Here is an 18,952-nt window from a genome sequence, read left to right on the forward strand (position 1 = left end):
AGACACCGCCTTTATTACAATAAAGATTGACTTTGTGATCTGCAAAGAGATATATATAGCGATTCCTGGCTACTTCACGCCTCATCTCTTGTGACGTGAATTATTGCAAATTGTTCAATAGCTTTAGTTCTATGCGTGTCACTTAGAGAAGGTATGAAATCAGCCTAAATTTGTAAATTGTTTAAACTGATGAAAAGCAAGTTATTATCGTACACAGATTATCGTACAAGTTATTTAATTCACAGATTCGCGAAACACTAACATTGCTGCTCAAGCTTCTTGTTTATCAAAGGCTACATTTGATTTCCCACAAACAGTCTACCAGCGTATAAACTATGTTTGATCTATGTATGTGCAAAATGAAAGTTTGACGATTTTTTTTGTGGTCATTACTTGCTTTCATTAATCCCACTCAGTCAGCAATTGCTCTACCAAAATTCCTCAATATAATCAAAGGCGCTTCATTTAAGAATTATCTTCTCTTTTCCTACATTTGCTATCATCTCCCTAGAACCCAGAATTAGGACAAGCTAGTAGAACTAACCTTTATTGTGTCATTGTGTAGTAAATTTTACTTGTTGTAAAACATTTACAAGGTTTATCTTTCCTTAGCTAACAGTCTAAGCAGTATGCAGTCTTGTTGTTTAGCAAACTGCATCGTGAAGCGTAGTTAAAAAGTGTGCATGTGATAGGACATGCTTGAAATTGTATCACCCCCTCAATCTCCTCATACAAATGTTTATTGATGGACTAGGTTGAAAGGCAATGGTTACACAGGAAGTATGGAGATGAAGGTCATCGATTCTATTCCAGTGACCTTTGACCGGACTGCTGATTATACCGGAAGCCTTGAAATAGCACCAGTTACAGGTAAACGGCCGCGGAGATTCAGAACAGTTTCAGAATCAGCGGTTGTACGGCAGCAGCTTCTCGCTGACAGTAAAGCTAGCGGGGCGACAAGCAGTCTAAAAAATATTGGAGAATCAGACAATGCCAATGTACAACAACAGCCGAGCTCCGTGCAGAGCAGCAGCGACTCATCTGATTTAGCCCCCAACCATAGCAAAGCGGAAACAGAACAATTGATAAACGGGGAAGAGTTACATGATTAGCAGTTGTCTTTCCTCTCCAGCTAACTATTGCAGCAGCTGTAATGATACACCAGATGAAAAAGGGCCAATATTTTAAAACGACAATATTTGATTCCAGATAACTATCTTCATGCGCCAAATTTATCACTGGTACAGTTGGAAGAATTTACTCCAAATGTCGCCTGTATGTCAGCAATTTCCTAACTGCATATCCTTTGGCTATTAAAATTTAGCTTAAAGCCTGCCTGTCTATAGCCTTCTATTTTTAGATTTGTTAGTTGTTCTTTTGTTTTTTTATTGATCTTGTCAAGTCACAGACAAGCTTGGATATTTGACAAGCAGTTTGGCACCAAAAGGTTTTTGCCTGGTATAAATGAACTCTCTAATATTCACAACAGCATAATCATGTTTTGCTATGTTAAATTTATAGTTTGCAACAAGCAAATTGTCTGGACAATAATGGAATAGCAATAATTCAGATGGAAGGTGTTTACAGGCAGGTCTTGGTAAAACATATCATTTGAAAATAGTTTGCAAACCAAACCGTGTCAATTCTCGCTCGCATCATTGTTATTGATACGTGGAAAAGTTGGTCATATTTGGAACACTTACGCTAGCATTGAGTTAGCTGTTAGGTTGGTAACCTACAGCAATAACCTACTGGGAGACATGCTGCTCATATATTGGACACTTCTGACATCTAGGCTTCCTTTTGTAACATAATTATACACAACTCATATATTTTATATATTTATCTTTTAATATATTATTTATGGACCACTAAAATTGCAATCATTTGCAAGTTTGCATTAAAGTAATGCCAAAGAAAAACATTTTTATGTAATGGCACCGAGTTATTATTTGAGAAGAAAATTTTATAGTGCCTACAATAGCTTGCATATGCCTTATTGCTATGATATAGCACCTACAATAACTGGCATTTGTGTTATTGCTATGTTGCTACCTACAATGGTTAGCTTTTATTGAGTCCTTTAATATTTATAAACAACAAAATCTACTGTATTAGTTTTTTCGAATTGTTCTGTTTTTTCATATCTTCCTTTTTGGGGTTGCATCTGCATTCTCAAATCTTATTTATATTTTTGCTTACTTTATAGTCATATATTATTATTATCAAGTTATGTTTTGAGTGCCAAATTTCTTTGTTTTGGCTTGCTAATGCTCTTCTATCAGATCTGACCTGTGAAATCACTAGTTTTCATAAATGACCATATTTGCTACCTTGTATAAAATGTTGTTCATCTATATATATATATACATATATATGGTATATTGTACAACGCTTGAAAATTTCTTGCTTTAGGAGAAGTAGTGATGTTATGCATGTACATGAACGTTTTTGGCTCACTAGGTGTGCACCAAATTTAGGAATTTTCCCTATGCATCTGATTAATCGTTAACTATAATATAACGATTATGTTTTCAAGAGTTGGCTTTTCCATTATTCAGCTTTTCAGGTTTACAAAACCGCGCGTTCTCGACCCAGAATTAATATTTGGAAGTTGTTCCATCTCTGCTTCTTTTGAGTTGTAAGGAGAAAACTAACACCGGTAATTAAAAGCTTATTCACGTACGTACCGAATAGTAATGTGAATTGGACATACGCCAGCTATCCTTGACATAGTCTGAGCCATGCAAGCTCGTGATATTTTACGACGGACTGATGTCGATCGTTTTAACGCAACTTTATTTCTAGTGTGTCAGATTACGCGTAAACTATTTCCAAGAAAGGTTAGTGTATCTTATGATGTGCTTGAAAATATTGACATTTGTTACAACTGTTCAAGCATGCATTGTTGGTCATTAAATGTAACCAGAAAAAAACATATTGTAAGTAGTTGATCTTGTTTATCTTCATTTTATGCGGTATTTAAGCACAAATTAGAGTTTCGAATTACCGACTTATAGGCTACACGCAACCTTGAACGTTTGATATTATGGGTGCTCTCTCTCTCTCTCGATACGTTTTATTTTGTACACTCTTAAATTGTGCACTCCTAAACTCAGTCGCTGAAGAGATAATTATTGTTTGTGGCTGATCTATTGGTGTACGCGTTGTGTTATACTGAAAATACTCCATTCACTAAGTATATTATGATTTATTTACCATGAATGACAGCAAGGTAGAATACAACATTTAAGCCGATTTGCTTTTATCTGTGCCCGTGATAGCTGCACTATAAAACATACTCACATGCAAGCTACTGCTTAGCGATATATATGTAGTACCGCGGTCGTACTTGCTTAATCGCGCACCCCAAAGAGAGGGAGAATCTGATGCGAAGTCTAGATCAAACTAATGACCTTAAAGAGCCCTAATGTACTTAATAGCACATAAGCATTCCCCTGTTAAGAATGCCAACAATTGTCTAAACTTGCTGGATGCTTTGGGCGTTGCGATTTGTGTTGATCGTTAAAACAATCAGTGCAGCTATAATCTATGTAATGTCTAATGTAATTTCCAGAATACGGATAATGACGATAATTATCATGCATTGAACATAAATTATACCAATATTTGAGCACCTGATTGATTAGTTGGTGCTACTAATAGAGAGATCAAATGAGTAGATGAATTGTTTGAAATTACAGATCAGCACAACCTAATTTTCACCCGTAAAATGAGCTGTGTAATGTGTAAGGGTCTTTAATTTTTGCTTTCCAACATAATTTTCTTTAACTGTATCTTTTAATTACACCATAATCTTGTTGTGAGTTACCGATGAATAGGATAATGCGAACCATGATTTTTTTCAAGTTGAAATTAGCAAACTGGTTTCTCAATTTACGTAAAAATCATGCGGTTAGTAAATCTGAACAATTAATTAAAAGTAGTATCCAACTCAGAATTCAATATGTATTGGACTCCACTCACTACATGCAATATACTTCGAAAGACACAAAGACTACACAAGCAGTCTCTCTTTTTCTCCGTCACCTCATTAGAAGAAGTAACCAAATAAGTACCATCACCTTATTACTTCAAATTGGTTTCAAGTCAGTTAAGTGTTGGGATTGAACGTAATTATGCTCAATGGCATGTCTAAGCCGTATCTACGTTATTTTTGTTTCTCCTGAGTTGTCTCATAAGAGCATTATCGCTATACTGAGCGTAAGAGTTGTCTCCCTGCTGATCACACGTAAAACTAGAGCCCTTATTCTGAGATCTAGTACTCCACTAGCTGTACAACATTGTGGCCATTCTTGTTTTGGCTACTTATGCTTGCAGCCATTTATGCGGGTGGCGTCCAACTGGACCGTGTATTAGCTTACCCACTTATTAGCTGATATTTCTTCACTCAAAAGGAAACCGCGAAATCTTAGGCATGAATAAGCAGTTTCTGTTTTACCGGCTACATCACCAGCGGCGCCTCAAATGTTTGTTTACAAACAAAGGCAAAGTAGAAATCATCAAAACATTTGTAGAATGCTTTGCGTGAAAGTTTAGAAAATTTGTGCTGTTCTTGCTGAGCTCTGTTCTGCTGCTCCTGGTTACATGTTATTTGCTGCTTCTAGCAAATAGCTTTTACTGGAGAAGAGTTCTAATGTTTCCTGTGTAGCCTTTTATACAGCGTAGTTTAGAAATGTTCTCACTCAATCTACTACACAAAGGAGAGCTATTCTCAGTTAAATCTTCTACAAATACTAGCATTCCAGTCTTTTATTTATGCACTTTTGGTATCTTGAAGTACTCTTTACATAGCTGCATGTATATATCAAATGTCAGCCAATTAACATTGAGCGGTAGTAGTAACTAGCAGCAAGGTTATTATATATATGTTTTTTTAATTTATGAGGGAATTGTATACATTTGCATTGTGAACTGTTTATTACCTATAACAAATTACCTTGCATTTTGCCTAATTTTTATACTTAGAAAAAACAGATAAACAATATCGCAACTGAACAACAGTTGCTACAGTTCTGTTAATGGTTATGAATGGGATAAGAACGAATAAACCTGCAGATAAAATATTTTATTCAAAATATATGTTGAGTTTCAACATTGCATTTTGATGTAACTTTACATCTACATCAAGTGATATGTGCTCACAACAGTCCTGCTTGTACAATATTCACTCGTAGATGCTAAAAGTTTTTTCATAGTATAGTAAAACAAATCTTTAAAATAGAAAGTCACGCACGAGGCAAGGTAACAAATATAAAGTGTCTCACATGAGTAGTAAGACTTGCCATGGTTACCTAATTCAGGTTAAATTTGATACAATTGTGGCAGATATAAGTACAAGACCGGCTAGATTAAAAATGAAATTTGAGTGAATGAGACGGTTGAGTAATACATTAAAACTGTTGTTAACACTGAAGAATTGTAGCTCAAGTAAAGCAAATGGTGTGTGAAGAACAGAAACTACTTTGCTGAACATTGTTTGTTCTCTAAGTGAATACTTGTACTTGTAACAAAACGGCAATCCCAGAAAGAAAAAATTACTTGAACATGTCTAAATGCAAGCTTGGGCAGGCATGTGGCAATAGTCCTCAGGAAATCTTTGTTACTGTTAAATTATATATTAATATACATTATATTTCTATTTTTGTGAGAAACACGACCTTGCCGTGATGGGAGTAATAACAAACTTTTAGTATCTGTGGTTGGCAAACAACGATTGAATGGCTAAACAATTTAATTTGAATACAGATACGAAAAGTAGTTTTATCATTTGTAAAGATGATGATCAGTACCAAAAATGAGTTTGGTACAAAAGTGGTCACCTTTATTTATCCTAGTGCATTCTCTTGAAAGTTAAATATAGTGAACCTGGATCAAGTTCCACCAGTAATGGTATGAATGTGTGTAGGCGCTGACACTCATTTGTCTAATCAATGACGTTGGCTTTGGACAGCTCAGAATTTGCTCTTGCCGATGTTGTTTTAAGAAAATCCTGAATCGTAATAATTCTAGTCAATTCAGTCAAATCTCAAGATATAAAGCCAACCATTTCTAATGTTTTTTTTGCATTTCAAACCTGTTGCATGTTGGAGCAAGTTTCAGAAGGTTACACTGTATTTCATTGAATTCGTTGCACAATTCAAAAGACCTAACAACAACTATTTCAGGTAATTATATATAGTATTAAAACAAATGTATTACATAAAAAGTAAATGTACATAACTGAATTTTATTTAAAAACTCAACTATTAAATTAACAAACGATAAAAGTTGGTACTTATTTCGCTTCATCTTGATGTTAAAGACAGGATAGTAGCAAGGTAGCTTTGGTGATGAGAAGATAGGAGTATTGATGAAGGTGCTCGTTAACGTACGGTTCTAGTTTAACTTAAACAATGTGGACTTGAAATAACTTATTTATATTTTTTTCTTTAATATTTGGTACGTTTTGTGTTGTCGTCTATTATTATTATTATTATTATCACATTTAGCCTTTTCATCTTTGATTAAACAGCTTGTAAGGAATTCATTTAAACAGGTTTGCTAGTGTTTTCATATAACTCCTTGCTTTAATCTTAAATCATTCCCTCTTCGTATCACTACCACCTTTTTCAAATGGCTATTTGAGATCTATTATTTGAAAGGCATATAAGCTATAAAGCACTATTTAATATGATTTGAGACTGTATAGCTAAACTTTGTAAAGAAGAACTGCAAGCATATGTACTCATTTACAAAACTGCCAAGTCAGATATTTGCACAGATTTTACATCGTACTCGAAAATTGTGTATGTCAACATAGCTGTAAGTCAAGGTTTGACTGTATCATGGTTAAAGGGGTGCCCAATAACCAGAACATAGATTGATTTTGAGTAGCAAACTTTTTGGACATGTCAGCTTGACCTCATCAGCTTGACTAGTTCATAGGAGGATAAATTCTCAATGAAACTTATAACAAAACCTTCAACAAAATTTATTTAAGTTAAAACAATAGCTCTATTAGGTTATTGTGGTGACAAGCAATGTTAGGTTATTGTGGTGACAAGCAATGTAGGTTATTGTGGTGACAACCAATGTTAGGGTAGGCCTATCGTGGTGACAAGCAATGTTAGGTTATTGTGGTGACAAACAATGTTAGGTTATTGTGGTGACAAGCAATATTAGGTTATTGTGGTGACAAGCAATGTTAGGTTATTGTGGTGACAAGCAATGTTAGGTTATGTAAAATCGTCAAGAGAGATCCTCAGTAACATTCAGTAGTTAATATTTTTCGCCTCTTTATTCAATGAAACTCCATCTATGCTATTGGTCAATTTTTGACAAAAAAGGTAACGATGTGCAGGTTCGTGCAGAATAAAGCTTGTTTTATCATTGTGTGAATTAGTGAGTCAGATAATTGCCTTGAAACAATTTGGGTGAGGCAGGACTGGCCAGATGACACTAACACCTCATGATAGGTTTTATGGGATATTCAACCTTTTGTGAACTAGGCATGACTTTACTGTTGAAAATAATAGGGCTGAATGTTATTGTGTTATGATTGTAGCAAACCTGCAGGGTATTTGATTCAGATTGAATGGGGAAAGTTATGGTGCAGAGAAGCATGCCGATGATAAAACGATGTTGTTTCTCACGTAATCTAAGGACTGGTTCAATAGCATGTGGTATCTGGACTTTGGTGAGTGGTGTGATTTCTTCATTGTTGCGCATTGCGCAGACGCACTGTTCATCCAATGTGTGAATAACATTTCGCCATCTCACAGACTTTTGTGGAATATATGCTGTCGTGCTGCTCATTTAGGTCTGGTGCTTTTATTCCTTGGCCACCAGCGTATGGGGCCTAACATATACTAGTGGTAAGTCCGAACCTGATTCTCTCAGCACCGGTGAACTTATACCACCCGAACCACTGACCAATGGGAATACAGGTAGGATACGTTGACGTCTCATACGGCAGCGGACTAACCTTGCACGCACTCTTCCACGGCTTACTGTTGTCATCATGTTAGTTTGTGACCCGCACGCTATTTACTATCTAGATAGTGGAGCCCTAAGAATGTCTTTTCATTGTCTCTCTTATACCTATGAGGAAATTGAAAGTTTTCCATTGATTCTCAATCACCCCATAGATGGATAAAGGGAATTTCACTAACTCTGCATAGCATTAACATATTGCCTTGACATAATTGTGCCACCTGTTGCTAGCCTTCAGCCATCAGCGCCTGATAGGATGCCAAAGTTGAATAGCATTCTACTTATAGACTAGGCATTACTAGCGCGGTTGATTATGCATTACGTTACAAAGTTGCATAGATCTGTCAGTGTTTAGTCAAGCATGCTTTACTCTAAAATTGGTTCATCATGCAATTTGGTGATCATCGGCGCAACGTTATTTTAGCTACATGTCCATTTCTGTCTACCATCATTGTGAATCTATGATTTCAGGGTGGTTATTGTTAGATCTCTTTGCTTACTGGAAATGTGAGGCCCCCATTGGATGTAAAATTTTCTGTATAATTAGAAAATACGCAGCTAGTTTAATATTTTATTAGTTGTTTTGGTCAAATTGTTTTCTTTTTTATTGTGGCATATGATTTGATGAAACCTTTTTGTCTCTAATTCGCAGGTTTGGCTACTCTGGTTTGGATAACACTCTGCGTTTCACTGCCAACATTTTTCTCCTCTATACTTGTCATCGTAGCAGTATTCAAGGTGAGACGATTACGTATCAACGATGTTCTCTTTTGTAGAAAGTGTTGCGTTACTTTCTTTATTAAAGTCAAACCTCGACTTACAATCACTTCATAAAATTTGAGCAAATATTTACTTCAATTAGAAAAGGATTTTTTAACATCTGTCATACAAAGTCAGTCAAATGTTGCAGTTTTGTAAATGAAAATACACCGGCTGGTCAAAGGTAAAAATTTCATGTCAAAAATATAAAAACTGCCTCAACTTACTCATTTCATATGTTGCCTAGTTTAAAATAGTGCGGGTTACACCATATATCTCTGTCGCCCTCTCTACCGTTGAAACTGTACTGCGATCACGTCTCTGCGGTAATGTAAAAATAAAATTTGATTACCGTTACTTTGTTTAATTTTTAATAATTGATTTTATTCTTTAGTGTTTTGTCCCATTGTTTCATATATTGCATTTGTTTTTATACTATATCGTTAAGTAGTTATTATAACAATGTTGAAAAAAATTAAACAAATCACTTTCTATTCTTACAAAAACTTTGGCTCAAACATACCACCATTTTGACATATGAAGTTATTTTCAGAGCTGAGGTTTGTCTATATCTGCAATGCGATTAGTCACTGAGTTGTTTTTTTGGTGTGTTGTGTCTAGGATTGTATAGCAGTTGCTAAATAACTTCGATGTTTTACAATATTTAGACGACTTATTACAATATTACATATTTACACTATGTTCTAGCAGACATTTACTAGGCTCTCGTACGTACATCACTTTAGGGAGTCTAAAGTTTTATCTGAAAAAAGCAGCGATAACGAACAAGTTTGAACGACCACTTCAGTCATGCTAATTTTGGTCTGGTGAACTAACGGGATTGGATGATTCAATGTTTGCAGGTGTAATTGTTACTTTTAATTTTTAGCTTTGCTTCATTCTTGTTGGTTATTCACTAAAACAGCAAAGACCAAGGTCTTCACTATTTGCTTGTTAATAGCGTACACAACACCCACTGTATTTCACTAATATCATCATTTATTTGTCAAGAATGCGCTTTGGTCAGACTCCGCTGAGTTTAAATTGCCAGTATTGGTAAGATATGCGCATTTTTGTAGCATTACTTCTTAGTCCAGTAACGGCAATGCTTAGTCGATTTGCTATTGTACGAAGTACACTCTTGCAGCATAACGCACGTCTGATGATACCATGGATGATTATGGTGGCTATACTGCTAGTTCTAGACGCCTCTACGATTATAGCTGATGTCGTCATGGTTGGATTCGAGTCTCATGTTATAGCCGCCCTTTTGATATGGATCATCATTTCTCTCATCAACGTGAGTAACAGACATAACACTAACTCTCACTTTCTTTAATTAATATCTGCTCATGTTTCTAAATGAATTTCTATATCTAATGGTTTCCAAAAACAAAGATTTCAAAGGCTGTAAAGCAACAAGGATTAATTTACATGTATATTTGCTGAGGCTACCAATAGTTCGCTAAAACTATGGCTATGGTTCTCCCAACCTCGATTCTACCAACAACGATTCTACTAAATGATACATTGAATGTAAACATGAGCCTCTCATCGATATATATATATATATATATATTAAGTAGAAACAGCTGGTTATCTTACGCTATGTTTAAAAGTAATTCTATGACTAAACATAAATAAGATGAAGTTAAATTGAAAGCCACAAAAAATACTCTACATTAATAATGATAATTGGAGTAATGGATTAAACCATAACTGTCACCTACAACCTTTATCAAATTTTCTAGGTAAATCAGATACGCTGATTCCGATTTTGTACTCAAAATAAAGATTGGTCCACTAACCTTCAAGTCGTAAAGGCTTTTTTAAAGCGTTTCAATATCCGTCTATAAAACAACACAATCGGCACAACAAGCTCCGCCCATAAAGATTTGACGTAGCCTAGCTTTTCAGGAACGGAAGTTAGGGATGTTTAGTTCGATTGAGAATTTTAGAGATGGATGTCTTAAAATCCATTATTATCTAAATTCAGCCTGTAAAATAATCTATCTTTTATGAAAGGTAGATGAATTATTTAAAATTGCTCATAGCTTGTTAAATGATGTTTAATAGGCTGAACATCGAGAAAAATTAGCTCAAAAAAGTGCGATTTTATTACAAGCTAGCGTTGTTATCGCGCTTTTTTGGAGCTCATTTTAAAATATGCGATGCTAAATAGCTTATCTACCGTTCATAAAAGACAGATTATTTTGAAGACTGAATTTAGATAGTATTGGGTTTTAAGACACCCTTCTTTATCATTCTAAATCGGACTAAACATCCCTAACTTCCATACCTAAAAAGCTAGGCTACACATATTTATAGGCGAAGCTTGTTGTACCGTTTGTGTTGTTTTCGAGACCGACATTAAAACACTGTAAAAAAGCCTTCATTACTCGGAAAGTTAGTGGACCAATCTTTATATTGAGCACAAAATCGGAGTCAGCGTGTCTGATTTACCTAGAGAATACAATAAAAGTTGTACGTGACAGTTATGGTTTAACGTGGAAGCTTATCTGGAAAGTCGAATCTGTTTGAACCATGAAACAGATTTGTTGTGGAAATAAACATTTAATGAGTGACATCGAATCACGAAATAGATTTGTTGTGGAAAAAATTCAAGTTTCTGCTTTAATTATATTTCAGTACTAGCTGAATGCTGAAATACCTAATGAATATGAGTAACTTAGGTGGAAAGTTAGATCTTCACTAAAACAACACCCATGTTTTGGGCCAGCTTAACAATCAGTTACGTGCAACAGTTAAGAGTGCTAGTTATTAACCCCCAGCAAGCGCTTGAGCATGAATATCTCAACCAATGTAATGACTAATTACCCAATGAATCCACTGTATTACGTATAGCTTAATGTTAAGTTCACCGCCTCTAGATCTGGAGGTACTGAGATGAAGTCTAGTGCCGTGTAGATCTTTCATTGGTAGATTTTAATTGCTCTAGCTGGACACAGGGTTTAACAAAAAGACAAACACTGAGATTTATATATAAAGATTTATTGGCATCGACTTCAACAAATTGAATCCTGTGACAGGAACTAACGACAACATTCAACTAATGTTTGAGATATGAGCTCCTTGCATGGTATGGTTGTCGCACTTGCCATTATTTGCAGCCCATCCTATGATTAAATACTTTGATGCATCATTGGCTAGGAAGGCAAAACAATAAGATCTTTATCTACTTGATGGGGAAGATCATATTCCTCATCAGGTGTCTCTGGCAACCAAGCTATGTGTTGTGATGTGTTGATTTTTCATTGCTAGATTTTAATTGCTATAACTGGACACACGGTTTAACAAAAAGACAAACACTGAGATTTATAAATATAGTTTAGCTATTCGATCAAGTTGTTATCATAGCAAAACCTTTAGAATGTGGAATCCATGTTCTTCAACTAATAAAACTATGTTCCAACAACTTGCATATGATAAAAAATGAGCATTTTTAACTTTTCATTCACACACTTGTGCTTTATAAAATACAGACTTACTTTGTGAGCTGTTTTGAGAACTCACTTTGTGAGAGCAGTGCATATGTTAAAGTTTCAATTTATTTCCTTTTCATTTGTGTGCCATCCAACTAAATAAGTTAATCACACAAATGTAGTTTGAGTTGTATATCAGACAGAATTTTTTTATTTATTAGAGGGATATATTCACTAGTTTAACTTCGAAGCTGACGTACATGTTAGAGCATTTTTTACGCTGACCTGAAAATTATTACATACGCTTTTACTTTTGTCACGTTGTAGGCTCTTATTTCTAATAAGAAGTTATTGTATTCATTATAGATATACTGTGAATTGTGCGTGATATCACACTATCAGGAGGTAGCTGCAGGCAGGGGCACAGTCCAGCACTATTTTGGCATTCTTCCTACAGCACTAGTAGGTTTTCTTGAAACTTTTAGACACCTTTGAATGGTTTTATGGCTTATGCCGATCGCTAAGAGCACCATTGCCTTATGTACAATCTACTGGCAGTCACACGAATCCTTCCTTCTTTAGCAAGAGAGGACTTTGATTCATCATGAAGACGAGGAGGAAGATGAGGCCTCTCAAGATCTAGATGGCAACTATTTTAGCTTTGAAGCGGTGGTGCCTATAAACAGCCATCATGGATCGACAGACCTGGTAGCGCCTATGAACAGCCATCATGGATCGACAGACATGGTGGTGCCTATGAACAGCCATCGTGGATCGACAGACATGGTGGCGCCTATGAACAGCCATCATGGATCGACAGACATGGTGGCGCCTATGAACAGCCATCATGGATCGAAAGACATGGTGGCGCCTATGAACAGCCATCATGGATCGACAGACATGGTGGCGCCTATGAACAGCCATCATGGATCGAAAGACATGGTGGTGCCTATAAACAGCCATCATGGATCGACAGACATGGTGGCGCCTGTGAACAGCCATCATGGATCGACAGACATGGTGGCGCCTATGAACAGCCATCATGGATCGACAGACATGGTGGCGCCTATGAACAGCCATCATGGATCGACAGACATGGTGGCACCTATAAGCATTTCAACCTCGGAAGGAAACCATTGATGTAAGTGATTTTTAGGTAATCAAAATTTATCAGTTTGTATTATATATTTTGAAAATGTCAATATGTGAAATTATTTGGCTCCGAAAGGCTTTGCAGATTTTCACAAAATTAATTTGTCTTTTATAATTGTAAGCTATCCAAACGAGGCATGTACCGTAATTTAGCGATGTTAAAGCTATCCGACTTCAAACAGAGCAAAGTTAACTTTACGGAGCAGACATTTTCTGCAACTTCATGCTTTAGACCAAACTTTAGACTTCTGTAGACATTTTGCACAGTTGAATACATTCATTCTAGATAGACATATGCTTTCTTACTAATGCCTAATTTGACAAACTTAGTGCAATGAGAGTTGAGGCAAAATGTGTGTTAGGTGGAACACGAAACTAAGTTTAACAGAAGATTAAACAAAGATGAAGCAAATTAATGAAAAATGGTTACAAGAATACAAATGAAAAGTACATAAACTGGGACTTATTAAAAATAATCTACAGTACTTTTCGGACTATAAACCGCACCCCTATATAAGCCGCATCTGCTTTATTTTCAAAAAAGTGATAATAAAACAATACATAGGCCGCACCTTTGTATAGGCCGCAGAACTCAGGACAGTGATTTTTAACGCGGCGGCAACTTTCCTGTTTAAAACGGAACAGTGCCTAACGGCACAGTTTCGTATTAATCGACGCTTTTTAAACTAGTACCTAATGGAACAGTACCGTTAGGCATTGTTTCGTATTTTCTTTCACCGCTAAATGCGCACTAACCGGAGATTCTGGTTAATGCGCCCTAGCGATGATAGAAAAAGCCACAGATTAGCCGCACCCCTATATAAGCCGCATGGCTCAAACTATCAGAAAAAAGTAGCGGCTAATAGTCCGAAAAGTACGGTAGCTATTCTAGTCAACTTGATTCTATTGATGCTACTGACAATAAAATTTTAGGTGTTGCAGAATTGATACGCTGTGCTACCTATTCTGCATATTTACAGCTTGGAGCGCACACTGCTTAAAAATTTGTATATAAGTTTTCAGTTTTAATTTTTAGTGATTTGATTTGTGATTTATTTTCATCAACAAAATTAGTTAAGCAAAAGAAAAAAGCTGGAAGAGTGATGAAGCCCATAATACGCAATAGCATAGCTAGTCGTGGCGTTGGGCTTGTCGTCATCGGTTTTATTCACATGTTAAAAGATACAACCCAAGTTCTCTCTTGAAACTGGCCACCTTCTCTATGCCTTTAATAGACTTGGGGAGTTGGTTCCAAAAAATGGCTTGTTGGAAATCCACCCTGCGATGGCCTGCACGGGAAGAAGATTGTGGGAGATTATAGGTATTGAGATAATAGGTATTAATTATTAGCTTAGTGACGGTGAAGGAGCTAGTATGACCACAGAACAGTTGTATTGATGACTGAAAACATAACTTCTATTGAAAACATTCAGCAAAGAACTATTCATTTTACTTACAATCACTGGCCGGTTAAAATCACTTGCCGGTTAAAATCACTTGCCGGTTAAAATCACTTGCCAGGTTAAAATCACTTGCCGGTTAAAATCACTTGCCGGTTAAAATCACATGCCAGGTTAAAATCACTTTCCAGGTTAAAATCACATGCCAGGTTAAAATCACTTTGCCGGTTAAAATCACTTGCCAGGTTAAAATCACATGCCAGGTTAAAATCACTTGCCAGGTTAAAATCACATGCCAGGTTAAAATCACTTGCCTGGTTAAAATCACTTGCCGGTTAAAATCACTTGCCGGTTAAAATCACTTGCCGGTTAAAATGACTTGCCAGGTTAAAATCACTTGCCGGTTAAAATCACTTGCCGGTTAAAATGACTTGCCAGGTTAAAATCACTTGCCGGTTAAAATGACTTGCCAGGTTAAAATGACTTGCCAGGTTAAAATCACTTGCCAGGTTAAAATCACTTGCCAGGTTAAAATCACTTGCCTGGTTAAAATCATTTGCCAGGTTAAAATCACTTGCCTGGTTAAAATCACTGGCCTGGTTAAAATCACTCGCCGGTTAAAATCACTCGCCGGTTAAAATCACTTGCTGGTTAAAATTCTTGTTTCAACGCTGCCATTTTCAGTAAGTTTGTTAATATTGGCAAATGATGAGAAAACACCCTAAAACAGGTTTGCCACGCTCTCATAATGACCTTTCCAATACTTCCTTAATTCATTTTCTAAATTGCGCAACAACATAACTTACTGCAAAACCTGCAATTTTTTATTTTATTCTAAATTTGAAGGCACATTCTTATTTTACAACTAAGTTTAACGATGTTGCATAAAAGCTCATTGCACTCATTGATGTTTTCTACAGTGTGCAGCCAAAACTGGTTTTTCATGTACAATAGAAGAGGAGTTATGAACATCGATCCATCGTAAGCTTTATACAACCGCAATGATGCTATCAAATAATATACTATAAATCTGCAAATTTATATGTTATATAATAATAATCTATCAAATGCTACAGATATATATTCAAGTACAAGTTACATAAACAAACCATACTTATAATACATGCGCAACAAAAATTGAATTTCTGAAATAAAAATTTTAGCATTGTTTGCTCAGTCAGTTGCGTTCTGATTGTTGTTTTGTTTAGAATGATTTTATTTTTTCTGGCTGTTCAATACCTTCTACAATGTCTTCTAATCTCAAACCTTCTTCTGGACTGCTGAACTTGTCGATATTAGCGCCCAAACAACTTTTTGGCAAAGTAAATCTTTTACGCGTTGTGTTTGACACAAATAATGATAAACTTTTAGCTGCATGGGCCCTAAGCACAACCTTTAGCCTTTATTAACTAGTTATTCATATACCATAGTAAATATAAATAAGTGTTTTCACATAGTCGAAGTATCAAGACCACATTAAACAAGGAACTACTATTAGCCTGATATAGTTATTAGGTAATTATTTCTACGGTGATGCTTTTAAAGTTTTAATGAAAAAACTGAAAAGCTTTGGAGTTGGAAAACGAAAATCGATACAAACAGAAACACTGAAAGAATTAATAGTCATTGATGTAGCCGAGTCATTATTAGTATGATTTTGTGAACACTTCCACTGATCACATGCTATTATGAGTTTGTAAAGATTAAAGAATGTCAAAGTGGCGGTCAAATGGAGGTGGCGTTCAAATAGAGGTGGCGTTCAAATAGAGGTTTTGCAGTATGTGCTTGAAATGATTAAATGAGGTATACATAGTACAATTTATTTTCTTGTTAATCTTTGTATAGATCACATACATTGTTATGTGCTAGGAAAATATTACATAAACTGCCCATGTCGCGCAGGGTAAGAGCAAAAGCAACCTTTTCTCATCTACAATTTCATCCATACGCATGTAATTTTGAATATGCTAAAACCTTACAGGTAGTATCAGTTTCACATTGAATCTTGTGCTGCCCTCCATGCTGCTCCCCATCCTCAACTAATAGTTGCAATTATACTATTTTTATTCACTGCTAGAAGCCGATTGGAAGTCGTAAGAGACGTGCTAGCAAAATATTTGGCAATGATAAAATTATATAAGCTGGTATTAGCTGTTGGTGGAACTACTACTACAGTCAAAACCTCAACATATGAAGTCCAAATAACCAGACTTTGGGGTAGAAGTCACTTTTTTGCAAGTGTACATTATATGGTTTAATTTGTCTAAAAAAACACGCGTATGGCATTAAACCAACATCATTATACAAAACCACGCAAAACAACAACGTCACTAAATTATTTGTAAAAGGTACATGATGTAGATAAATGAAGCAATAATCAGTAGGAAAAGGTTGTTACTTCAGAGACAAACAAAAGTGATAGCTTGGTAACTAGTAGCTTTAGTAATAAAGTAAGTGATACAACGGTTTTAACATCCACCAGCTTAAACTAGATATTCCATAAAGTAAATTAATATAAATAGTTCAAATTACCTCTATTTTAACCAGCGTTCCTATTTTATTTAAATGAGCTTTAATATTGCCCAGCTCTGACAAAGATGCTATTTGGTTGTGTTTACCAATCTTGCATGGGGTCAATTTAGACCTTATAGAACAAGTCATGTTTTTACACACCATTTTTTGAGTTATCTCGTCTTGAACTTCTCTTGTGCCCAAAAATATACAGATCATGTTGCTAGCATGGTTGGTGGGTAACTCCATTACTCCACAAAATGCTGCCAGTCAGCTTTTCCTTAGGAGTTTCCTAAGCTCAGTGACTATATCGTTCTTAACTTACAACTCATTCCTGGCACAAAGACGTGACATATCGAACTGTTTCCTTACGGAGAGGATGCGGAGGCCCAACCCCTAGCAACAATCTTTTCACTCTTACTAGAAAAAATGGGTTTTAAAAAAATTGATTTGTATCTGTGATTTTATAACTGTATACAACTTCAGATTCAATCAGTACATCGGTCGATATACTATACTCGCTTTTACTATCTGCGCTGAACAAATAAAAAGAAAATATGTTATTAATATACATGTTACTTGTCGGTCACAGATATGACGAACATTGTCCTCCATTTCTGTAGAAACACCATCATATGGATTGTAATATTTTGCAGAATGTGCTGGACACAGACCATGAAACAGGACCAGAGGCTATTACTTATTCATGTTATAGTTTTGTACATTTATATACATTATTTAGCAAACTCCAATGGCAGATGTTTTTAACAGCAATATTATTTATAATTTTAAAATCTGAATCTTCCTCAAAAATGCATGACAATGTTGAGAATTCCACATTTGTATTACATATCATTGTTATATTTTCATAACAATTTTTTCCAATATAGCATCATAAATACATGTAGTTATTTTTAGCTATCTTTGCTGGGGGCAGTTATTATGTTTGATGATAGGCTTGAGCTAGCAGTGTACTGCGTATTGGAAAAGATGATATTCTGTACAGGCTGGTTTGCTAACAATGCTTAAGAGAAAAGAGCTGTTTGTTGGAAATGGACGGGTCACCTGCCACTGCAAAAACCTGCAATCTGAAGATTGTCTCTCACCTCACGGCCTCGGTGTAATTATCAACTATCTCCTCAACGGTATAAAAGGCCTCTTCGAAATACTCCTGTAATGATCAAAGACCAATAAAGACATGGAGGTCAACTAGTATGTTGCTAGTGGGGGTAGAGACTAATTAGTAGCAAATGGGTTCACAGTTTGAGCCACACTAGAGCTCCAGTTCCTAGGGATTTGATAAAGAAAAGCATGGCAATTGTAGCATCATGCTAAGACAAGACTGCAAACAAGCAACCTGTCATACATTACAAGTTTAGTAAAGAAATACCACAAGGATAAATAAGGGAACAATCTACACCTTTGTAAATTATCACCACACCTCAACCTATCACTGTTTTGACCGCCCTAACAGGGAGCACTTATCGACCTTGTTTTTAGAATATTTTGATCGCTGAACAAGAGTTATGCCTTACTAGATAAACTGCTGTCTCCTGGCCTGCAGCCAAAAATCAACAAAAATCAGGTCACAACCTGTTGTGCATTTAGGAGAACATTGCAAAAGATTAAATTATGTTACGTTTGGCAGCCTGCCAACAGACTAACATTTCCAATTATTCATGTCCATATCAC

General features: G+C 35.7%; 3 protein-coding genes across 7 annotated transcripts in view; 2 read left to right on the top strand and 1 right to left on the bottom strand.

The window, feature by feature from the left end:
* LOC137405994 (uncharacterized) overlaps nucleotides 1–2,466 on the top strand; it is a 35,973-nt gene extending 33,507 nt beyond the window's left edge. For all 3 annotated transcript variants that reach the window (XM_068092490.1, XM_068092491.1, XM_068092492.1), the window contains exon 8: nucleotides 755–2,466. In XM_068092490.1, coding sequence (XP_067948591.1) covers nucleotides 755–1,112 — 358 coding nt within the window. In that variant the 3' untranslated portion in view covers nucleotides 1,113–2,466. The remainder of the gene's footprint in view (nucleotides 1–754) is intronic.
* Nucleotides 2,467–2,759: 293 nt separating this feature from the next.
* Nucleotides 2,760–18,044, top strand: LOC137405633 (uncharacterized). Of its 2 annotated transcripts, XM_068091956.1 has the most exons (8): nucleotides 2,760–2,843; nucleotides 7,568–7,699; nucleotides 7,823–7,949; nucleotides 8,648–8,733; nucleotides 9,902–10,054; nucleotides 12,564–12,659; nucleotides 12,780–13,338; nucleotides 17,917–18,044. In XM_068091956.1, exons 2-7 carry the CDS (start codon nucleotides 7,598–7,600, stop codon nucleotides 13,335–13,337), a joined length of 1,122 nt encoding a protein of 373 aa, XP_067948057.1. In that variant the 5' UTR covers nucleotides 2,760–2,843; nucleotides 7,568–7,597; the 3' UTR covers nucleotide 13,338; nucleotides 17,917–18,044. The 2 variants fall into 2 exon arrangements, with proteins under 2 accessions (XP_067948057.1, XP_067948058.1); XM_068091957.1 differs by lacking the exon at nucleotides 7,823–7,949 and having other exon boundaries at nucleotides 2,828–2,843.
* The window catches only part of LOC137405632 (tubulin delta chain-like), a 34,493-nt gene continuing 31,647 nt past the window's right edge, over nucleotides 16,107–18,952 (bottom strand). For both annotated transcript variants that reach the window (XM_068091955.1, XM_068091953.1), the window contains exon 10: nucleotides 16,107–18,431. In XM_068091955.1, the coding sequence (XP_067948056.1) occupies nucleotides 18,363–18,431 (69 nt within the window). In that variant the 3' untranslated portion in view covers nucleotides 16,107–18,362. The remainder of the gene's footprint in view (nucleotides 18,432–18,952) is intronic.

The sequence above is a fragment of the Watersipora subatra genome, chromosome 10, assembly GCF_963576615.1.
Source record: "Watersipora subatra chromosome 10, tzWatSuba1.1, whole genome shotgun sequence".
NCBI lineage: Eukaryota > Metazoa > Bryozoa > Gymnolaemata > Cheilostomatida > Watersiporidae > Watersipora > Watersipora subatra.

Coding starts and splice junctions, on each gene's coding strand:
- LOC137405633 (XM_068091956.1), top strand. CDS start 7,598: ATGGGGAAAGTTATGGTGCAGAGAAGCATGCCGATGATAAAACGATGT. Junction 7,700..7,822: donor CATGTGGTATCTGGACTTTG/GTGAGTGGTGTG, acceptor CTGCTCATTTAG/GTCTGGTGCTTTTATTCCTT. Junction 10,055..12,563: donor TCATCATTTCTCTCATCAAC/GTGAGTAACAGA, acceptor TATTCATTATAG/ATATACTGTGAATTGTGCGT.